General features: G+C 28.1%; 1 protein-coding gene across 9 annotated transcripts in view; it reads right to left on the bottom strand.

Annotated features, from left to right (window-relative positions):
- Mp (Multiplexin) overlaps nt 1–23,614 on the bottom strand; it is a 248,949-nt gene that overhangs the window by 209,672 nt on the left and 15,663 nt on the right. For 2 of the 9 annotated variants that reach the window (XM_064355813.1, XM_064355825.1), the window contains exon 2: nt 15,767–15,807. The exons of the other annotated variants lie outside the window; for them this stretch is intronic. In XM_064355813.1, coding sequence (XP_064211883.1) covers nt 15,767–15,774 — 8 coding nt within the window. In that variant the 5' untranslated portion in view covers nt 15,775–15,807. The remainder of the gene's footprint in view (nt 1–15,766; nt 15,808–23,614) is intronic. 9 annotated transcript variants of the gene reach the window in all.

Raw genomic sequence — 23,614 nt, 5'->3', positions numbered from 1 at the left:
TATCTGTCATAGTTTTTGATGTATGTCAATTTTTATACAATTTTCATTTGCAAAGGTTTATTTAAAATGTTACAGCTCGTGATCCCATTACAATAAGTGAATCATTCTTTTAGCACTTGATAGCGAAAGGTTCAAAGAGTCTTCTCAAATCTTTAGGATTTTCAACTGTCAAATTGCAAGGCTACTATGATTTTTTAAAAATGACAATTAAAAATTGATTATAGAACAGTTATTTAAAATAGAATGACCCTGTTTTTTTAATGTCATTCAAAAAACATCAATTTTTATGCAGTCTATTATTAACATCATCTATATCTATCTCTTACGGTTTTTGAAATAATCGCAAAAAAACGAATTTTAGCTCATTATTTTCATTCTTAATCAAATAAACTTTCGAAAAAAGAGATAAAATTGTCCTATTAATTAAAAGAAGTATTCGATTTGTTCACCATTTTCATTCAAGAAGTTCAAAATTCGATGCCAGACTGACTGAGTTACTTTTCATTATTCACTAAGTTATAATATAACATAACTAAATATTATTGTTTTATTGCTTATTTGATAACAAACTAAATAATAAGCTAAAAACTAAATAGAATATTAAATTTTGAAAATTTATTGTTGACTATTTTACAAGGTCTACTTGATAAACTATAAAAATTACAAACGAAAATTTTTTGTGATTGTTTTCAAAAACTGTAAGAGATAGAATATTCTTTCAATTAATTTTACTTATCTTAAAAAGGTGAATTTAAATATGCAATAAAAATGTGTGGTTACTATCTGAAATTTCAAACTTGGCGCCAATTTTTTGTAGTTCTGGAAGCTGAACCATTTTGAAAATAATTTACTTGATCTCAGAATGGTCGATTTAGACCTTATACAAAATTTTAAAGGTCTAGCTGTACTAGAAGTTTAAAAGTTTTTAATGTAGGCCCAAAAAAACAGCCTATACTTTTAAATATACAGGAGGTTTCCGTAATTAGCTACAATAAATAAATTTATGTTTTTTAAAATGAAACACCTTAGTTTTCTGCATTTTTTGACGTAACATCTAACACTGATGTGTTAGAATTTTGCTTAGTTTTTTAATTTATTACACATAACTCAGAATCCTAGAAAAGTAGCTTTTATACCACTTTACAGAACTTCAAAGATATATTTTTAAAGAAGTTAAAAAAATTAAAAAGTTTGTTGCAAGTTAATTACTTAAAAATTTTAAATGGAACACCAATTTTTTTTATTTTAACACCTTAAAGTCTTTTAATTAAAACATTAACAGTTAAGGGTAGTGTAGAAGAATACGTAATCCGGTTAATAGTTAATAATTACAATTAACTATTTAATTACAATGTATTCTGATTACTTTGTATTTAATTACATGTGCTTGTATGTTAGTAAATATGAATATCTGTCATCTTTAAAGTTATACTATCCAAATTGGTTTTTGAGGTTTCAATGAAACAAGAAGAAATACGTGTTTTAGGTTTTTTTAAAATTCCATTCCCAAGGAGATTAAAAAAGGGTTTAAATTTGAATAAAAATCTGTAATTTTTTTAAGTTATATTCATGAAAAATAATATTTAGAGTTTCAGTAAAAAATGATAAAACACGTGATTCATGCATTTTAAAAATTGTACTCCAGGGTGGTTGAATATAAAAATTCGTCATTTTTGAAAATATATTATATATTTTTGGAAGAACTTTTGGAAATTCCACCTCCAAGAGAATTAATAAAGAATCGACGTTAACTTTCTTTACATTTTTTAACCTAAAGCTCAAATACCAATTTTTATGAATAAGTTAACTTAAAAAATGATGGACTTTTATATTTATAACCCTCTTTGGGGTAAAATTTCCCAACACCCTAACACGAATTTCTTCATTTTCTAACAAAAGGCCAAGTACTAATTTTCATACATATAACTTCAAAAATAACCATTTACCCTCCTTATAAGAACCGGTTTATAGAAGCTTCATTAATTTAATCAGCAATTAAATGCGTGATTAACTGATCACGTGACCCAATTGAAAGTGTTGATTGGTCCATTTGTGTTGTTAACTGTTAACAACAAATTAAAATGTAATGGAGCTTTCCATAAACTACCCCTTAGACAATTATTTTCCAAAATAATATGTTAAAGATAAATATGTTAATAATATGTTAAAGATTTTTTTCGTCAAAAATATCAAATTATTTAAAAAAATAAGCAGGATCGACCAATACAAGTTTGTATTAAAATCATTAGTGTTAAAAATGCAATAAAAATTAAAGCGTTACATTTTTTTTAATAACTAATTTTGGAAACAACCTGTATAGTAGAAAATAATTTTAGGTGATGTAGGAGGTCAGTATCTACAGGTTTTGTAAGAAAATATTAATTTTTAAGGTAAATAATGGACTTCCAACTCGCTGGGACACTCTGTATATGGTGTAACCATTTTTTGTATAGAAATAGAACGAATGAAATAACTAATAGCGTCAGCTATTCTTATATACTTCATTTTCATAATGTATGTCTGCTTTTCTCTACAACGTCAGTCTTTTTTTGATTTCTTTGAAAAAAATCGTAGGTATTTTAAATCTTTTATTATTATTTTTATTATTATTTTATTATTTGAGTAATTAAAAGCAAAGTTTATATTTTCATTTCTTGACGACACCAAAATGGCAACATACATAGTTGATAATTTGTTAAAGATGTAAAATACATGGCTTTTATTAATAGTAATAAAGCGATTCATTGGAGTTAAATGTCAGGTAATATGCATTCATAACTACGTAACATTAACACTAATTGCTCATTACAAACCAAGTACATAAATTAAATCGATGATTTTCTGTATAAAGTGTATTAGCATTTCTCTTGAAACCTCCTTCGCGCACTACCAGAAATATTTCTCCATCAAAACAAATATTTTTTTTAGAAATCCGTTGAATATTTTAGCCCGTCATAAAAAGCCGTCTTATGTAAATAATGTAACTTCCCAATGTAAACCGTGTAATACAAATAAAAGTAAGCCAAACTTTTAATATTTTATTAGCTATCTTGGCAGTTGTGATCTCGTATACTAATTGAAATCATTTATCAGTCTCCAGATGGGGCCACTTAACAAACCTATTTGATCTTATTCCAAGCATGTAATCTTATACTTCAGACTAATTTTTATTATTGTGATTGATTGTCAGGTATGAAATGGAGCAGTATTATCAATGTTGTGTAATGTTGAAATTTTTCTCGCATTCATTTACCAATTTTTAACAATTCCTCAATTTTTATTTCACATGCGGGTAATTAGCCACTAAATGTACTTCCTCCGTATCCTCATAAAGTTTTATTATTTTGACTATTAAACCTACTCTCACTATCTTGTTCAAACATAAAACACGCATCCACGTGCAGTTGCAACAAGTCAGAAAACATTCATATAAAGATACATACATACATTACATACATACATACATTATACATATTTTTATTTTTTAATACAATACCTACACATTTTAATATATGATCTGGTATTATCTATTAGCATTTTGTCTCTTGTATTCAATTAGGTACCAACATAGAACGTTAGATTTTCCTGCAAGTTTTACGAAAAACATTTTTATAATTAATTTCTTGTTTAGGAAAAAACAATAGCTTTCCATTTGAAAAATCTATATTCGCCCTAATTTTTTTTCAAATTAACCAACCATGAATATAATAAGCTAAAGCTAAAATTACATTACATACATATTTTTGGACCAGCATTACATGTTCATTCATAACCATTACAATTTTTGTTATTTGATGATTAAAATCTTCTTCTGGTTGAATTCGGCTGTTGACAAATCTTATAATTTTTAGAATTTACAAACACGCGGTTTATCTGAATAATTTCAACGAAGTGGGCGATAAAACTAACCACTAGATAAAAAACGATCATCTAATTTTTTTTTCTAAGTAATAAAATGATAAAAATACTTCCCACTTCCCTTAAGTGTGGTTAAAACAAAAACACAGTTAATTATAATGAGATCATCTAAAATATTATGCAAATAGAAGTGAACATATCTAAAAAAAAACAAAATTTGTGAATGACAAGCTCATTTTGAGGAACCGGTTACTATTTTTGCCAGTTTGATAAAATGTCTTAATTTAAACCTGATTACTATTTGACAGATCACAGGTGACAAAATTTGTAAAAGATTAAAGAAATAAAATAAAAAGCTCTTTTTATTTATAATCTACGTATAATATAATTATTATATCTAACAATATCACTAAAACGGTTACCTAATATAAAATCTAAATGCAAAAAAATAAACAAAAAACTATAAAATAAAAACAGAATAGATGAAAATAATATGAAATTTAAATGCAAAAAAACAAACAAAAAATAAGAACAGAAAGATGTAGTCTTTTGTGTATAATTACTAATAACTTTTTTTATCTTTTACTTAATTTTTTTAATTTTTTTTTAATCAGAGATAAAGGCGTGTACGATCAAAACCAGGAAACAAAATTGTTGGTTGTCATAAAAAAAATAAAATCACATTATCTAAAACTCATGACGTAAACTATTAACAAAAACAAATTCACCTATTTAAAAATTAAGCCTTTTTTGAAAAATCACCAATAATAAAAATGTTAATTTTGTGGGTTTCTATATTGGTTCAGGCTGTCTGTATGCACATACCATGTGTTTATAAAGATATCATTCATCAAAATTTTATACAGAGACATTTTTTTAACTCTGAACATAATCATTATGTTCAATTCGTAAACACCTATCAAAGCATTGATCTAATTTGAATTCCCAATAATAAGCGACAATTTAAAGTCATTTCAAATATTTATAATTTATCAGTTATCAATATTATTATTCCTGGCCTAGATCTGTTACCAGATGATTAAAAATTTCATAAAAATTTATTTTTCATTAGATCATAAATAATCTTGCATGATTTAATTGACAGCTTGAGATTATTGTCACCATATGAAAATATTTATACAATGCATTGATATATTTTTTTTTGAAATGGAACATAGGTAATAATTATTAATTATTATTATTTTAGCCCTAAATGTACAAAGACATTTTTTAACAGAAATCAATTTTCTATTTTTGGAATTAATGTCACAGAACGAGGAACTGTACCTACGTAAAATTAGTACAAAAATGCCAGAACTCTGAGGGTCGGTTTATAGAAAGCTCAATTAAAGTTAAATTCGCTATTAAAAATTAACAACGCAAATAGACCAATCAAATTGTTTCAATTCAGTCACGTGATCAGTTAATCATGGTTTTAATTGCGAATTAAATTAATGACGCTTCTATAAACCGGTCCTAAGGATTGGCTTACAGAAGCGTCATTAATTTAATTCGCAATTAAATGCGTGATTAACTAATCACGTGACCAAATTGAACAAATGTGATTGGTCCATTCACATTGTCAACTAAACAACGAGTTAAATTTTAACAAAGCTTTTATAAACCGGCCCTTAGGATCAGTTTATAGAAAGCTCAATTAAAGGTAATTGCGATGTTAAAATTTAAGTTAAAGTTTACATTTAATTGCAAATTAAATTAACAACGCTTCTATAAACCGGCCCATATTATACATAATTACATTTTGAATTAAGGATATGCTTTGTTTTTCAATTTTTGCTGGAACCCCCTCTATAGTATAAATTTATAAATTTTCTAAGTTTCTATAATACCTAATTGAAAGAGCTTTTAAAAAATAGAATAAAATAAAGACAAGTAAAAAATTTGCATGATAATAAAAACCAAATTTTTGGTAAGATTATATTCAACACTTCCTATCTTACATTTGTAGAAAATCACAAAAAAGTTTAAAAAAAAGATGACTGTTTGAGATTTTTTTTTGAGATTTTTAAAAGTGTCAGTAACTAAATTGATTTGACGTTATTTGTTGATAACAAATTTTAAATAAAATGTCGACAAAAAAAACAAACAAATAATTTTTTTATTAGTGATCTATATTGCTTATTTAGAGCACGCAGCAACGTGTATTAATCCAACTTTCAAAAACGCGCGTTTTTTAAAGTGTCCATGATGACATCAATATGCTAAGAAACGTGAAAATAAATGACAACTTTAATGATATTTTATTATTACAATCAATTCCATAACAACAAAAGGTATACTGACCTCACATTACATTATTTCCAATTTTTGTAATATTAATATCAGTATTTATGACTTCATTAAAAAATTACGTAAAAAATTCGTAAATAACTGGTCTTTAAAACACTTGCCCTATTTCGAGCACTCCGGCTACGCCATCGTGCTCGAAAAATCGCGCGTGTTTTAAAGACCTCAATATCCACTTATACTTTAGTATACTATTTTACAATCATTGTAACACAATTTTTCTGCAAACAAACTAATTATTATACAATAATCCAAGCGGCATAATTCTATCTTCTAACTGTAACATTGTTTACCAGTTTACCCATTCACCTAAATTGTCTAGACAAGTATCTAATTGGCAAGTCTTAGGAATCTTGCTAATTGTTTACAAATTTTCCACTCCTGAAATTTCAACAGGCTGTAAAATCATTCATTAGACCGACGACAAGTTTTCCACCTATTTAATTCACCGTTAATCTGAAGGGAAAGTCTCCGCCGACCACAATCGTCTCAATGACGGTGTTAATTTAAGCCTGCGGCGAAATTCTACATTTGAGACCGTGGACCACCAGCACGAAAAATTAATTTTCAAATGCCTCATTTAAAAAGGCATAGTAAAGATATATCCGACCACGAGACCTAGCTCCTACTAATAATTAAAAGTTTGAACACTGTCAAGACCAAATCCAATAAATTAATTTCCTGAAAGAAATAAATAAACAATCCGACACTGTAACTTATTGAAGGTACGAGATTATATTCCATCGCAATAAATCAAACAGTAATCTGTAAAAAAATTAAAAAATGTTCACGTTCGTGTAATTAAATTTTTATTTGAACTGAAAGTAAAAAATACACGGATCAATGAATTGAAATCAATTCACATTGCTTTCTATTTGTTTTTCGTAATTTTTTAAATACTTAATTGACTACACGAGTCAATTTCCCGTTCGTTCCGGCTTGCTGTCAACTTGTAAAAGTCATCCAACGGACGAACAAATAAAATAATACACTATTACCGATTCCAATCATGAATGTTAAAACTCCAACTAATTGCAACCCTGATTGTAAGTGATTTATCACAATCATTACTTCATTACTAATTAAATTAAATTAGGCAACTCAAACTAAACTTTGAGTATATCCACCATGTTTATACAATATACAGGGTGAACAAATCCATTTATAAATAAACCACTTAGATATAAAAATACATTTCTTCAAAAAGACAATTTTACTTTAGAAAAATTTTGCTTACTTAATTTAATACATAGAAGTTATTTATTATACAAGACAATAAATAGATTGTTAAATTCAAAAGTGACGAGGTCACGAGTGGACTTATTTTACGAGTCGATCAACAATTTTTATCGGCCTGTATAATATAGATTTTTTTTCTATAGCAGGAAAAAAGTTATTGTGAATCCTTCAAATTAATATGCTGCATTATGTAAATTTAATTTAATAAAATAAATGTGAAACATTTTATCTACCCTTACAGTTAAAGTGCTATTTTATCTACCCAAAACAATTGATTAAGAAATAGTTCAACATTTGCTATAAAAAATAAGTATGTATTAAAAAAATCACATTGTGTTGGGAGATCTTTTATTAACTTTATGCACTTGTAGTTTAACCAGAAACTAAACTTTTCTATCACTGCCCAAGGTTAAATGTTAAGTAACAACAACCTGATCAGTAATTTCTGAAACCCACTGTATATATATAAAACAGTGTAGAAATACCGAACACACAACCGTAAAATCCTTGTTTGATGTTAAATAAATCCACATCAACTTCAGAAGTGAAGAGGCACATAATAAATGCGCTGCTTTGAGACTTATTTGATTTCCAAGAATACACAAAATATACTTTTAGATAACAAGTTAATGTTTGCTTGGAAAACAATATTCAGATTAAAAAAACCCACCTACGAGGTGCATCGTATTAAACTTAAACTTTGTTGCTAACACATATTTAAAAGTTTAAACATGCTTTACTTTGTTCTCTTTTGCAGACGCTCTTATACAGGGTGAGTCAACTAAACGTGTATTTTTAATATATCTCAAAAAATCAAATCGCACAGAATTGGGGGTGTTGTATGTATTAAATGCTTTGCATTTTTGTCTACCTGCAAATTTTTTCAGAATTTATTTACAAATCCTTATAAAAAATGTTTCAAAAAATATATAGAAGATTTAAATAAATCAATTATTACTAATTAGATTTAACATAATTACTATGATGCATTAAAAATTAACATAAATTAAACATAGGTACACACTGAAATAAAATAAGAACAATTAAACATCATTTTAAACTACGAGTATAAGACATCGTTTTCCTTTACTTATACAGTCTGGTCCGTAACCCGCTCCCCATCAAAAAGCTGCACAATAGTATAAACAATTCTAAACTTTCTGCGTTTGGAAGATAGGAACGTTTGAAAGCATCTAATCAAAAGGCTCCCTCGCGAAATACAGAATATTTTGCTTCTATACAGGGTGTTTCAAGTTTTAGTTCCAGTGAAAAAATAAATACTTCCAGTTGCCCAAAGGGAAAAAGATATTGCAAGCAATAGAGTTATCCCAAATGTTATCCCAAATTTTCATGGTATGGGCGTGAAATGAAAAAAAAACTTTATTTTTTTCTTTTCAAATTATGGTAATCGTTTTCTTATAGTAAAATTCCTTCTATTTTTAAATGAGAATTCCGATACCGAGCTAGTAAAAAACTCAAGGCGTTTTCCGTTATTGAAATTTTAATTTGGTTAAGATCAAACAAATGTTTAGTTAAAGAAAATAGAAAAAATATCGACCTAAAAATTTTTAAAAGATGTAAAATTTTAATATCTTTGGAAATGTTCTCTTTATATGTATATCATTAACACTTTGTCGCTTAAACTTTAACCAAAAAATTAGTTAAAGATAAAAGAACACCCTGTACACAAGTGACAGATCACTTATAAGTATAACAGTACTTTTAAAGCTAACATAGAATTACTTATCCTGAAATCCATAAAAAAATATTTTTTTTTACCTTTTAATAAAAATAAAGGTTGGTATATGCTATTGCCAACGTCGCATTTTCTCTCAAAATTAGCTGTTATAAATTATTCATGCAATTATTCATTTCACGTTCAGGAAAAGATCAATCTTTTTTAAAAAAATAATTCCGTAAAATGCAACGTTGGCGTTTTTATAGTTCTAAAACAGCTAATACATCACGAAATTCAGAAAAAAATACTATTTTAAAAATGATTAAATCTGACCCTTCGTGCTATTAAAAAAATTAAGTTAGCCTTGTATTTTCAAAATAAGTGATGGTAGAAAACTGGTTAACTAATTAATATTAGGAAACCGCAAAAATTATTCTTTTATTCTTTTTGTGTCATCTGAGAACAAGCGTTGCTTAAATGTTGTTTTGTGATAAAAATCCGTAAAAAAATGTTGCTAGCCCCAAAAGATAATTAATCCTAAAAAATTCAGATAAACGTATTCTGGTGTTGGAAACTTTTTTTATTCTTCGACACTGTCAAAATTTTCTGTTTTTCTCCTGTGTAAGATATTTTTGACAACTGTTTGTCATTTCCCAATACAAAACGTTAGATTATTTTTAACAGATTTAAAGTAATTTTAAGCCTTGTTGAATCTAATTCGCAGAAAAAAATGTTGTATTCGCCTCGTTTTCGTGTAAATCGGTTCATTTATTTCATCTCGTGGTTTGATAATCCACTCGTGAAATAAAACGTCCGATTTACACTCAAACTCGTTAAATAAATAACTATTACTTATTTTTATAAAAAAAATTGCTAGAAACCATCATTTAAGAATCACTGTTTTAGAATACACTAGAAATCATAAAATTTTGATTAATTAATATTAATATCTTTAATTAATTAAATGTAGCTTTAAAAAAGTATTTAATAGCAAACGCTGAATTCGATGAGATTGTCAATTTTGGAAATATAGTGAAAGATACCCTTAATAGACTAACCCTGTATACCTCCTTGAGACACTTGTTGAGCAGTGTATTTGGCTTAAAAACTCGCTTGCTGTCAAATGTAGGTAATTAAAGCAAACTCTAAACTATTCCATACTAAGTGGCCAATGTTTTTCATTCCGTTAAACACGTCCTGGCAGTTTTCAAATGCAAAATTCAACAAGTGTTTGACACACCATAAATGTAAACGAAAATGGTAGAATTAACAAACTAAAACCTCATTTACATTGGAAGCACTCGGTCGTACATTAAAAACATGATTCAACAACTTCAGTAAAACTAGAAACAAACATTTTCAAAATAAACAACCATGTCATTATTTCTTTAAAACAACTCTAATTCATATGTCTGATAGATGATTTCAACTCCAATTCAACTTGCCAGTAATAATGTAAGTAGCAATTTCGAGACAAGTTTCAAACTACTGAAATAATTCTTCGGTTGCATCCACCTATTTAAAAATCACTGTTATTAGATCTAATAAATTTACAAGTGCCACAAGTGCCCATTCATTTCAGGCATAAATCTAAAATCAATAATTGAGCATTACCACCTGAATCATTTATAATAATGGAAAAAGAAAAGTAAACAAATCTTATAACAGAGAAGGTTAAAAAATCATTACATATACAGCGTGACCCAGGAATGAGTAATCGGTCTATAACTTTTTTGGTAAATGAATTATTTCTATGCTGTTTTTATTATCCGATAGATCGACTTAAAATCCACAAACAAAATTTTTTTTTATTATGCACAGGCTGTTGTATACAGGGTGGTGAACCAAAGTTACATTTTTTTAAATGGAACACCTTATATAATTTTGCATAATTGGAATCCACACAAAAAAATAATGTAACTTTATATAAACTATTATGGGTCTATCTTTTTTCGTTTTGGAATTATTCAACTTTTCGTTATAAAAAGACCAATTTTTGGAAAATCACTGCAAAGTCGCCTATGAATATTTTCCGATGCATTTACAACAACAAAATTCAGAATACCTTGCAGTTTTAGCAAATAGACGACTTTTAGTTAAAGCACGGAGACAATATACAGAGTGTGCCAAAACGAAAAAAGTTTTTTTCAAATGAAACATCCTGTATTTTTTTTCATGTGTCGATAGTATTTTTGATAAGCTTAATAACGGTATGGGGTTTGCATAACAAATTTAAAATATTTTTTGAGATTTAAAAAAAAAATATTACAAAAAAATTTGTTATCCTAGAATTTGATGAGTCAATTTTTTTTTGATATATACTAATGTGACTATTTACATTAGTAATTTAATTATTACTTGATACGTAAAGGAATTGTGCGCATCAAGAATTACCAATATAATAAATAAAAAAAAGAAAAAAAAGTTGAACGCTTTAAGAAATATTTAAAATTTGCTATACAAAAAGCTTATGAAAAATGCTATCAATACAAGTAAAGATAAACCATGGTGTTCCATTTGAAAAAAATGAGTTAATCAACTTTTTGCGTTTTGGCACACCCTGTACATTATCTTGCACGTTTCAAGTAACAGTCGACTATTGCTAAAACTTCAGGGTATTCTGAGTTTTTTGTTGTAAATTTTTCGGAAAATATTCATAGGCGACTTCGCAGTGATTTTTTAAAAATTGGTCTTTTTTATAACGAAAGGTTGAATAATTCCGAAACGAAAAGAGATAGGCACGTAATAGATTATGTAAAGTCACATAATTTTTTTGCGTAGAATCCAATTATGCAAAAAAATATAAGGTGTTCCATTTAAAAAAAATGTTACTTTGTTCACCACCCTGTGTACAACACCATGTGTACAATAAAAATATTTTTATTTTGTGGACTTTAAGGACCGGTTTATAGAAGCGTCATTAATTTAATTCGCCATTAAATGCGTGATTAAGTGATCACGTGATCAAATTGAAGTAATTTGGTTGGTCCATTCGCGTTGTTAACTTTTAACATCGCAATTAACTTTAATTGACCTTTCTATAAACCGGCCCTAAGTCGACCTATCGGATAGTAAAAACGGCATGGCCATATTTTAAATAATACAAATGTTATAGATCGATTACACAACCCTGGGTCACCCTGTATGAGTCCAGTTTTCGCCGAATTTAATTAAACAGAGGATACCGAAAATCCGGACTCCTCTATGTGAGGAACATAAGAAGAGACATTAGCATAGTTAATAAAGCAATTTATAAGCGAAAACGCAGTGCTAAGACGCTGTATAGATATTTTATTGTCCACTTCGAAGAAATTATACTTTGAAATTCAAACACACATAGATATAGCAAGACCGCAACTGTGCAAACATCACGAAGAGTCGGAAGTGCAGGAAGTAACCAGTACTGAAGAAGTAAATAAATATCTCCAAGAGAGAGGTGCCGTGTAATGAGGAAAGATTATTTCACAGTACATTGACCTAAAACACGCACCTGGGGTGTCGTTGTCACTCTATGAGGAAAATTCTTACTACCTAATCTTCTTCACGTACTTAAATTACGCAAATGAAGGCCGTTATACTTCGTGTCAATACTTAGAGAATAACTTGTACAAACTTAGTTGCAATTAAATTGAAAAGACGCCGTAAAGGGCGTTACGAAATAAATATTTGAGCACCTAATATGTGGCCATGTAGGCAAGATAAAAGTTGTAGATAAAGTCTTTAATTTTTAATAAAGAATTTTATTACACGGTAGGAGCACTAAAAACCACGATTTTGTTGGATTGTTTTGTGGAAAATATTCATTTTAAACTAGTACACAGAAGAGGATTTAAAATCAGATCGATGAGATGAGGGAATGCGAACATTGAATGCATTATGAAACATGGGGACATGACTTGTATTTATATTTCTTTTTAGCACTTCATAAATGTCTGTTAACACTTGTCGCATAATGTGAAGTATAGCTGGAACAGATAAGTAACTTCCGTTATGTCATAAGAAGAATGAAAAATGCAAAATAGTGTATTTATGACGCTTCTTTTTTCACCTCAGCAGGAATACAAAATATCCAATCGACTCGAAGTTTTGATAACCTTCTCATTAGCGAATTTTGCAAAAAACAGTTGGCACTGTTTGCAATTTCATAAAAATCCGTTGACAAATATCTGACATATCAGGCTCGAAAGTCTTAGCTGAGACATCCTGTATACAGAGTTTATCAGAAATACGTGTATTAATTTTAACAACTTTTTTATGTAACACTTTGCAAAATTCTTATTTATAATTTTCACTGTTTTCTTTTTTCTTTTTTTCTTTTTTCACTCCTTTCTTTTGTGCAAACGAGCCGGTCAGTGTTTAATAATTAGTTAGTATTCAAAGCAACAATTTTCATTGTTGGTTTAAATTGTCCGTTTCTACCACACCGAAAATAGTTCAGCTCTCTTATTTTTGTACCCATATACACGTTCCAGTATGTTATCTTTTCCAAATTTTAAGTACATTTGCGAATTTTTGATTGAAAAATTACAAATAGAATAAATGATTTATTTGGTTTTTTGTTGTTTTTGTTAAAATTAAGGCACGTATTTCTGATACACCCTGTATTAATTAATCGAAATTTTATGATTTTGAGTGTTATATTCTAAAACAACGATACTTAAGTGATGTTTTCGAGTAAAAAATTCTTGAGCCTGTAAAGTTTACTGTTATATGTGAGTTTTATTATATAAAGCAATTTTTTCATTTTATAAGATAAGATGCTCTAAAAAATATTTTCTTATTTAGAAATATGGCTGAAAAACGTAAATCAGAAAACATTGTACACATCTGCTTGATTTTATTCCAAGATAATATGAAGTCAACAACTAGTAGATCTTTAACTACAACTAGCAATAGTATTACTAATACAAGTAGTTCAAGTGTTATTGGTACGGTGACTGTACTATATTCATATTTATATTTATTATAAATATTTTGAATTCAAGAAGAAGACGTTTAAACAGTATATACTATTTGAAGAATATTTTTTATTGTGATTTTTTTTTATTAATTATTTATTTATTATTTTATTAAAGTTGGAGTTTTGATATTTTGTAGATGGTATTTATACTCTGGAACACATTTCAGGAAAATATTTTTTGCTATACAGAGTGTCATAAAAAAGTGTCATAATCATAACTCTTTTTAATGGCAAGCTCTTATTTTTGTGCTCATTATAATACCTTTAGTTTTAAAAATTAATAAAAAATAAAAACACTGCCATATAAGATAAGCACATTAAAAGGCTTTAAAAATAAAAAAATTCGAAAATAAATTGTAAACACCCTCTAGTAATTCAAATCAATTAAAGTCACTTAGTATATCTGTTAGACATTGTTTAACACTTACGTAGTAATAATTTTTTCAAAAAACACTATTTATATTTTTTATTAATTTTTAAAACTCAAGGTGTAAAACCAATTTTTGGTTTTTATCTTTTGTAACAGTAATCCCTAATCCGATTAATAAAAATAACTTTAGGAACATGTAAGAAGCTAAAAAGGTTTCATAATAAGCACAAAAAAATAATAAGATGCCATTAAAAAAATCATTACTATGACATCATGCAATTTTTGAGACAGAAATATTTTCCTGAAATGCGCCCTAGAGCTGGGCTAGACCAGTCTGTGTTTCAGAAATTGCAAATAATGCAAGTTGAGATATATTCACTTCTTTTGAGCTCTACTATCAACCTTTACACAACTATAAAATTCACCCAGTATACAAATTACTGTTTCCCAAAAGATTAATGTGTTTTTATTTATTTCGTCTTTCGATATGTAAATTAAAAAAATTGTTAAAAAACACTGTTTTTATTTTCCCCCTTATAGCGAACTTCAGATATAAGTGATATAACGAACAGAAATGAGTTCGTTATAATCGGACTCCACTGTATAATTTTTTTATGTGTTAGAAAACTTTTAAACTTCTAAGTAAAAAGTTATACTTAGTAGAAAAATTGTAACTGGGTTTATTTTCTAAAAATTACTGTTTGCACAATCTTTAATTAGCGGGACAACAATCTTGTACCCAAAATACTCTTATCATATTTTGCGACAAGTTCATCAGTGTATAAGGTTTTGTTTGAAACAAGCCGCCAGATAAAAGTATCGGATGGCTTCACGTTCTCCACAATGCAGTACCTATAACTGATTACTTTTAAAAAGAAATAAAAGTCGTCTCTTCTCAAGTTCGATAAATTTATAGGTAACTATTACGAGTGTGCTCCTAGGTCACGAAATGTATTAGAATTCTTTCCTAACAGAAAGTTTCCAGACTATCACAACATTTTGAGGCCAAAGTTTCAAGTGTCTTTCATTTCAAATTAAATTACGGCACTTACTTAAATAAAATTGGTGCAACGTAGCGTATGAACATGAATGGAACTTTGGTAAACACCAGACGATAAGATAGGAAATTTGTTGTGCCGTCTAATAATAACTTTTTCATTCATGATTAATTTGTGCGATGGAGATTAATGTGTATTTTGAGGGCTGAACTAATTAGACGAGTTTCACTTAATTTTTTTTTTAAATGGGTTTTATCTCATTGTTTCTATACCATTCCTTTTTAGATCGTAATTATTAAGTGAAAATTAGTTAAAATAACAACGAAATGACTATTTTAATGAAATGAAATTCTTACCCTGCCATTCCTAGTGTTCCTCTGGCTCTGGACTGAAATAGCTGGAACAATGTTTTAAATTTAAATACATTATTCTGGACTATTCAAGTATTTTAAAAATGTTTTCCCCAGACATTTAAATCATTAGCGCAGCACTCTTTTACTTTCAGGTCCATCTTAATCAGCATATTACATACCAAATAATGAACAAAATGACATTCAAAAAGTAAAGTTATAAAGTATAAAGGTGTAAGTTGTGAGATCACAAACGAAAAAAAAACTAAATCTAATTAAATCTATAATTTGCAGTTTATATAATAAATGCACGGAATCTCAGTTTTAGCTTTTTATTTTTTAACAAAAGTCCGTTTAATTTTTAAAAATTCCCTTGAATCCAAGAGAAAAAACGTTTCCTATATACTAAATGTGCTATTCTGGCCTTTTTTAATCAAAAAACTCACTAACATCTAAAACTAACAGCCAAAAACAAATTTATTTTCCCCTGTTTTATTAGATTTAGCAAGTAATTCAAAAAATTCGAAAGATTTTTAAACTCACAAAACTCACAAAATTTCAGAGATCTCACAAAAATAAGACAGGGTTTGAAAACCCTAAGTTTTGTGTGTTTAAGGCCCAGTTTCTGGAGACATATTTAGCAGAAAGGTAATATTTAATTGAAGTTTAATCGCACAGAAACTGGGTCCTAGCCGAAAAAAACACAAACTTACTAAAAGTCCCAAAAGTTTCACTAAAACAAGACAGAAAATTATAAACAAATATTAAAAAATTTGGTCATATAAAGGTACAAAAACTAGGTCTGAAATCACAAATCAGTTATGTTCCTTTATTTCGCCAAAGCAAAGCAGAACATCGCAAAAATAAGTACAGGATACTCAAAAAAAATCAGAAATACGTTGTTAAGAAGCATGTGTAGACCACTGGAAAACTCTTGAAAAAACTCCTAAATTCATATTTTAAAAAATCTGGAGCTACAAACTTATTTTGCTAACTTCTTCAGTTTTCATTATTTTTTAATGTTTTTATGTTTTGCACTAAGTAATCATTCCACAACTAAACGATAAATAATTATTCTTAAATTTCTTATGAGATTTTATCAGTTTTTAATTTCAAAAACATTGAAATTCATCAAAAAAATCACAGTTTGTAGATGAGCCAACACTGGAACTTATTACCTTTATATGTACCTTATACAGGGTGCTCAAAAACTGGCGCACCAACTCAGTGGTACGTTATTGAGAAGCAAGTGCAGATTACGTGAAAAATGTTGAAAAAGTTCCTAAAGTTATATTATTAAAAATCTGAAGCTACAAACTTATTGTGTTAACTTCTTTAGTTTTCATTATTTTTTTATGTTTTTATGTTTCATTCCAGGTAATCGTTTCGTAACAAATCGATGAATAATTATTTTTAAATTTTTAGATTTTAGCAGTTTTTTTAATTTAAAAAAATTAAAATTCATCAAAAAATCACAATGTGTAGATGAATTATTTCCTAGGAAACCGTTTCAAAAATAATTTATTTTTATTGTTGCTCAAATTCTATTGCGATCATGACTGTTCACAACGTTGCCACATATCATTTATCTAAAATCCGTTATTTATCAGTAACTTTAATACAAAGAATTTTTTTACTATTTTTACCTTTTTATGTAACCACTTCTCTACCACACACCATTAAGTTGGTGCGCCAGTTTTTGAGCACCCGGTATACAGGCTGTTCCGAATAAACACCGCATTAGAAGTATTGGGAGTTCTAATAATGATGTTAGACTGAAAATTTGTATGCAACTATAATCCGTTAGATTCTGTTCAGTGAAAAAAAAACGTTTTTGTGTAAACCGAGGAAATCATTTTATTTTCCAATTTAAAGGTAACTGACGACATTATTCATTATAAACTAAATGTCTAAGTGCCAATATATGTTATCATGACTTAATTTCGGTCTGTTAGAAATTCTATAAAGAAACATTCTGCAATAAATTGAATTTTGGCTAGTGATTTATTTTTTTTTTGTTCTCATATGCCAAATAAACACTGGAACGCAAATCAAAAATGATTTGATTAACTCTTTATTGTTTTAATAACTGTCCGTCCTGTGAACTCGAAGTGTAGAGTAATTCCTCGACCAATGTTCGAATTTTAACGAGGTTTCTATAAAGGGAAGTTCAAATTTTTATTTACCATATGATTATTTGTACCCGATATCGTACCTGCTCTTTCATGTGTTTAGAACTCTCTATGAAAAAAAACAGACGAGATTTATGTGTTTTAAGTATGTTTTTTCACTCTAGTAACTTATAAATTACAATATTCCAAAAAAACTCCCTTTTATGAAATCCAGAAGTTATAAAAGACCAGTCGCCTCATTTTTGACGATACAACAAAAGATATATCTGAATAAACTAATTGGTTTTTGAAGTAATATTTAAGAGTAGAAATCAGTGAAATTACATACGATATTATATACAAACATTTGTATGTGGTAGAGAACGGGAAGGAACTATCTAATGTTACTTGGTCCCTTTCTATAATAAACGAAATCTGAGCAAAATCAATTACGAGTCGAAAAATGTGATTGGTCGATAGGTCGGCAATTAGAGCACACAAAAGTAGTCACCTCAAGTAGTGACCACAAATGTTGCTTGGTTCCTTTCTGGAATAAATAATTCATATATTTTCAGCAAGGGGACATTTCCGCTTATACAGAAAGTCGCTATCAACTTTCTAATTTTAAATAGAAAAGATATGGAAGCTAAGAAATGATGTTGTGCTTCTTTTATACAGAAAAGCTATGTTTTTTGGATTAACTGAGTTACTTTAAAAGAGTTTCTGTCAGCTTTCTCTACACCTAAATTAGCCGTTTTCGAAATATTTAGACTTTTTTTGAATTTTTTTGGATTTGCATCTTTCACTTTAAACCTCGACAACTCGGCCATTTTAAATAACGAATTGATTATTTTTAGCTTATTTAAAAGAAAATATTTAGATCTTTTCTATGGTGTTCTCATATTTCTAAAAAAAGTTACCACACCCAAAATTTGTAATATTAAGTTTGTAAAACTCCAAATACAAATTCAAGTAAATTCAAAATTATTAATTAAAATAGCACAATTTTTTTTACTAAATGGTAAAGAATTTAACTGTGCACCGATTTCTACTAAAAGTCCCAAGACTTATGTTTAGTAGTTCTCAAGTTATACAAACTTTTTGTTGCCACTAAGTAATTTATTAGCCATAGCACTTTTCGCAAAATTTTAGGTAAAAACTTAAGTAAAATATTTAAATCTAAATTCAATGAATTTATTTTTATTAATAAAGAGCATAGCAACATTTTGAGCTGAACTTCCGTGAGAAATGTTTCTTAGTCACAAAAATAACTCTGCAGAAATAATTGTAACTAGCAAGGAATACCAACAGTATTAGAAAACAAAAATAACAACATAACTTGAAAATATCACAGATAGGTATAATAGGGAATGCTAATAGAAATCGTTGCAGAATAAAAATTGGGATATCCCATTTTAAAATATTGACTTGCTTACTGGCTACTTCTACTGAAATTGTCCAAACTTAACCTTAAAAATTTTGAGTTTATTAACTTCCTTTCCAATTTTAAACAGATTGAAAAAAAGATATGGGCTTTCTCTTCCGGCAGAATTATCGATTTTAAAAGTAAAAAGTTCAAAATTACAAAATTTCAAAAAATTCGAAATATTTCGAAAACGGCTAAATTTAGGTTTAGGAAAAGTTATAATGAAAATCTCTGTAAAATCACTCAAACAATCCAAAAAAACATAGGAAAAGTTATAATGAAAATTTCTGTGAAATAACTCAAACAATCCAAGAAAAAATATATTTTTCCACTTAAAAAAGACTTCATGAATAGAACCTAACGGGATATGGCTATGCATCACCAATTTTCAGATAAAAATCACTAACTATCAAAACTTTCAATATTTCTAATGTGCTGTTTTGGCGAAACAGTCTGTATAACACGCCTGTTTTGGATTGTTTTAGTTGATTTATAAGTATTATTATTTAAAAAAAAAATTCGCCAAAAACCAAACAAAAAATCGCATATGTTCGCATGTTCGGCTCCATTTAGAACATTTTTCAGTGAAAAACTCATTAAATATTTGAAAGATTTCACACAAACAAAACAGAAAAACATAAATTTAAGTATAAACACTTTTTAGATTTTGCCTATTTCACGCAAATTAGAAAAATGTTCACTCAGAACCACACTAATTTCGAAAGATTCCTCCAAACATGGTATATCTAGTACTACAAAACAGTTTAGATTGATCTGTTTTGCTTAATTATTGGTGCTTAGAATTCAAAAAATACAAGAAATTTCTTCAAAACAAAGTAGAACATCAAAGATCTTCGAGTTTTTCTAAATTTAAAGAAACTCACCAATTTCGTCAAAACATAAGCGGAAAGCTTCAATAAGTCTAAAATGCGTTATTTTGCAGGTTTCAATAGATTTTGAACATCTTTCACTGACAAACTTATCATTTCAAAAATCTTGCCTAAACAAGGCTTCTTTATTCACTTTTCCTCATTTTTAAGCAAAATTAGTCCAAAAATTGTCACTTCGGCCTCTCAATAGATTTGACGTTTTCCTCTTGTAAAGTTCTAAAAGTTCTAAAGATTTTTTTGAACCTAAAAATTGGCACAGCATTGACAGCCAATTAAAACAATCTCGCGTAAAATAATGTTTTTTACAACAATTAATCTTTTTCAAAACATCCTTCTTTATCAGCAGTATAAGGTCATATGTGAAAGCAATAAAATCTGTTCTGATATCTGCACAAATTACTCAAGAAGATATTTCCAGAAGTCAGTGTTTGAAGCGACATTATCATTTTCTAGTTTCTCCAATATCAACAATAAAAATGTATTACGTTTACTCCTCTGAACTAGTTTTCTATTTTTGACTATTTCAAACATTTTGATAAAAATACTTCATTAGGTTAAATCGGCGTTTTTCGACGACTTCAAGTTACTCTTATCTTCTGAACGAACCAGAAGTACACCATTAGCATCATTAGCCTCAATTAATGTTCCGTAATCCACGTAAACCTTTATTAAGTTATAAAATTTAATAGGAACGCTCAGATACAGCCACGATTTCCTTTTTAGTGGAAAGATGATGCCACTATCCAATTTAGAAAAAATATATTGACTTTGTATTTCTTGTCATTACTTTATCAGCTTAACACGACCATTATTACGAAGAAACGGAAATGTTCGTCTGTAACGAGGAAACGTTTCAAAGTACAAGCAATTTGCTCTGTTTGGAAATTGTTAAAGCATGAATGAATATTTTCCCAATTTATCAAAGAAAATAATGATGACAAAGTCTATAAAAATAACAACAGTTTTATGCTATCTTTGCAGCATTATGTACAAGTCTTCTGCATTAAGAAAAAACATTGACTCAGATTAATCTCATTAATTTGAATGTATATTGCTTGTAATAGCGGTATTACGAAACAAAAAGGTTGGGCCAATCAAGAAAATCACCTGCAATTATTATTACATTGCCTCAAGTATAAAGCTGCATAATTTGACTGAGAAAAATTTTTAAACACAAATTTAAATTTATTTTACTTATTACCATTTGTTTAAAAGCATCCTAAGGTTCCAAACTGTGTTAAACTTAATAACTGACGTCTCTACAGGTTGTTTTGGTTATTAAACTTTAATATTACATGAAACTATGTTCATAAGTAACAATTTAGCGTTCCTGAAACTGTAGAAAGTTTAATAATATCGACACTTGTGCAAGTAAATGCACAATGCGTTCAATTGATGATGTTCAAGATAAGGATATCGATTAAATTATTATTCAGCTGTGAACAAGCTACGATAAAGCCGCAAAGGCAGAAACAATACAATAATTAAAAATATGGCATATGTGCAACAATTTAAATTTCCATGTTTACATATAATTAACCAGTTTTAAAATTTGTGTACTCTTCTTAAAACAAACAAATATTTTATTACAAATTATTTGTTTTAAATTTGAAATATACATTGATTCGTTAACGCAACTGCCCAAACTATTTGTTTGTAATTTATTTGGAAATAAATAAAAATAATGATTCAAAGGCAGGATAATGCAAAAAGTTACAAACAACATATCTATGTCCATATATGTATTATCCTTCATTTTTATGACAACCTCGATAAATTTTGTATTAAGCGGCATTTAATAATTTGCTATGAACATACATATTACGTGCTAATAACTCTTAGTTAATGATTTGTAAATACTGAGGTCATTCTGCTACCTATTTGTCAATTATTTATTAAGAGGCGGTTTTTGTGCAAAATTAGGTTAAATAATGTTTGCCTTAAACTGACAAGGTTTTTAAATCCTTTTAAAGTCAATTTTTTCAAATCAGAAAAACACAAAAATCATTTATACTTAATCGGTGAGGAAATTATCAATCTAAGAACATGTGGAAATGCATAATGGGAATAAAATGGTACAAAACTGGTACTGGTTCTGAAATTTCTTAAAAAATGTACTCAAACGTGACTACTAATTTGTCTTTTTTTATTGTGATTTTTAATTTTTCAAGTCAAAACTTTAAATCCTCCGATATTTTTCTTCACTTGAAAACAAATTATAATTAACAACTTTTCAATTTGAAAGACTTTGCCTATGATTTCGTTAGAAAAAAGTCTCAGAAAACCTAAAGTGTTTGAAAATTTTGCTTTGAGATTTTTCAGTAAAATAAAAAATAAGAAACTTTCTTTTAAAAAATACTCGATATTCATATTTAAAAAAAACAGACTACGACGATCTAATCAATTACAAAATCTTTGCTTTAGTTAAGTCAATAGAAAAAATAAGAGCGTTAAATTCGGCGCACTTATGATCAATGAATTTCTTCGAGAGGTATGCTAATCCACTTGCCTGGAAAAGCGTTGTTTAAATATTGACACTCTTGATGCATCCTGGTGGAACTAAAGGTCACCGAGTATTTACTGTTTGTAAACTGCAATGTCTTGTCTTCCTAAGTAATAAATATTTGAAATGATCGAGTATGACACAAATTTACTAAATTGATTTTTTCAGCTGTATTTACAACTGATCAAGGAGTTGTAGATAGGAATAAGTACATTAATTATTGTAAACACTCGTAGAACTCAAGAGAAAGCATAGCTTTAGCTTGTTCATCTATGTACGAGTATACAAAAATTTTCGAAAACAGCATAAAAAAATTCTGTAAAATCTTGAAATGAATTCCAAAAATTTGAGTTTTCAGACTTTGCTTATTTGCTTGTTTGACAGTTTGATGATTTTTTTTAATAAAAATGTGTAATTAAAAACTTAGCACATCGTGTACAACAATATATATTTCTGTTAAGTACTAAATTTTCCTGAAAAATCTTGAACTGGAACTAGGTCCACATTTTCATTAAAAAAGTTCTAAAAATAAACACAACACCTCCCACGATACAAAGTCGGCTAATTAAAGTCAATTTTGCTGTTAAAAGTTAACAACGCAAATAGACCAATCAAATTGGTTCAATTTGGTCACGTAATCAGTTAATCATGCACTTAATTGCAAATTAAATTAATGACGCTTCTATAAACCGGTCCCTATGCAACTAATTTTTTTTAAACTTGAATTTAAACTGTAAATATAAGTAAAAGTAAGCTCAAGTAGTAGGACAATATACAGACTGTCCCAAAGATCCGAAAAAACTCCATAACTTGTTTATTATTAGAGATATTGACTTTTTCTTTTTTTAGATTATAGGTTATTTTCTGCTGCGTAAGTATATCTAAAATATTGCGGTATATATACAAGGTGTCCCAATATTTAAA

Source organism: Tribolium castaneum, chromosome 1 (genome assembly GCF_031307605.1).
Source record: "Tribolium castaneum strain GA2 chromosome 1, icTriCast1.1, whole genome shotgun sequence".
Taxonomy (NCBI): domain Eukaryota; kingdom Metazoa; phylum Arthropoda; class Insecta; order Coleoptera; family Tenebrionidae; genus Tribolium; species Tribolium castaneum.
The sequence above is the reverse complement of the archived record's forward strand: the minus strand, read 5'-3'. Positions and strand labels throughout refer to the sequence as shown.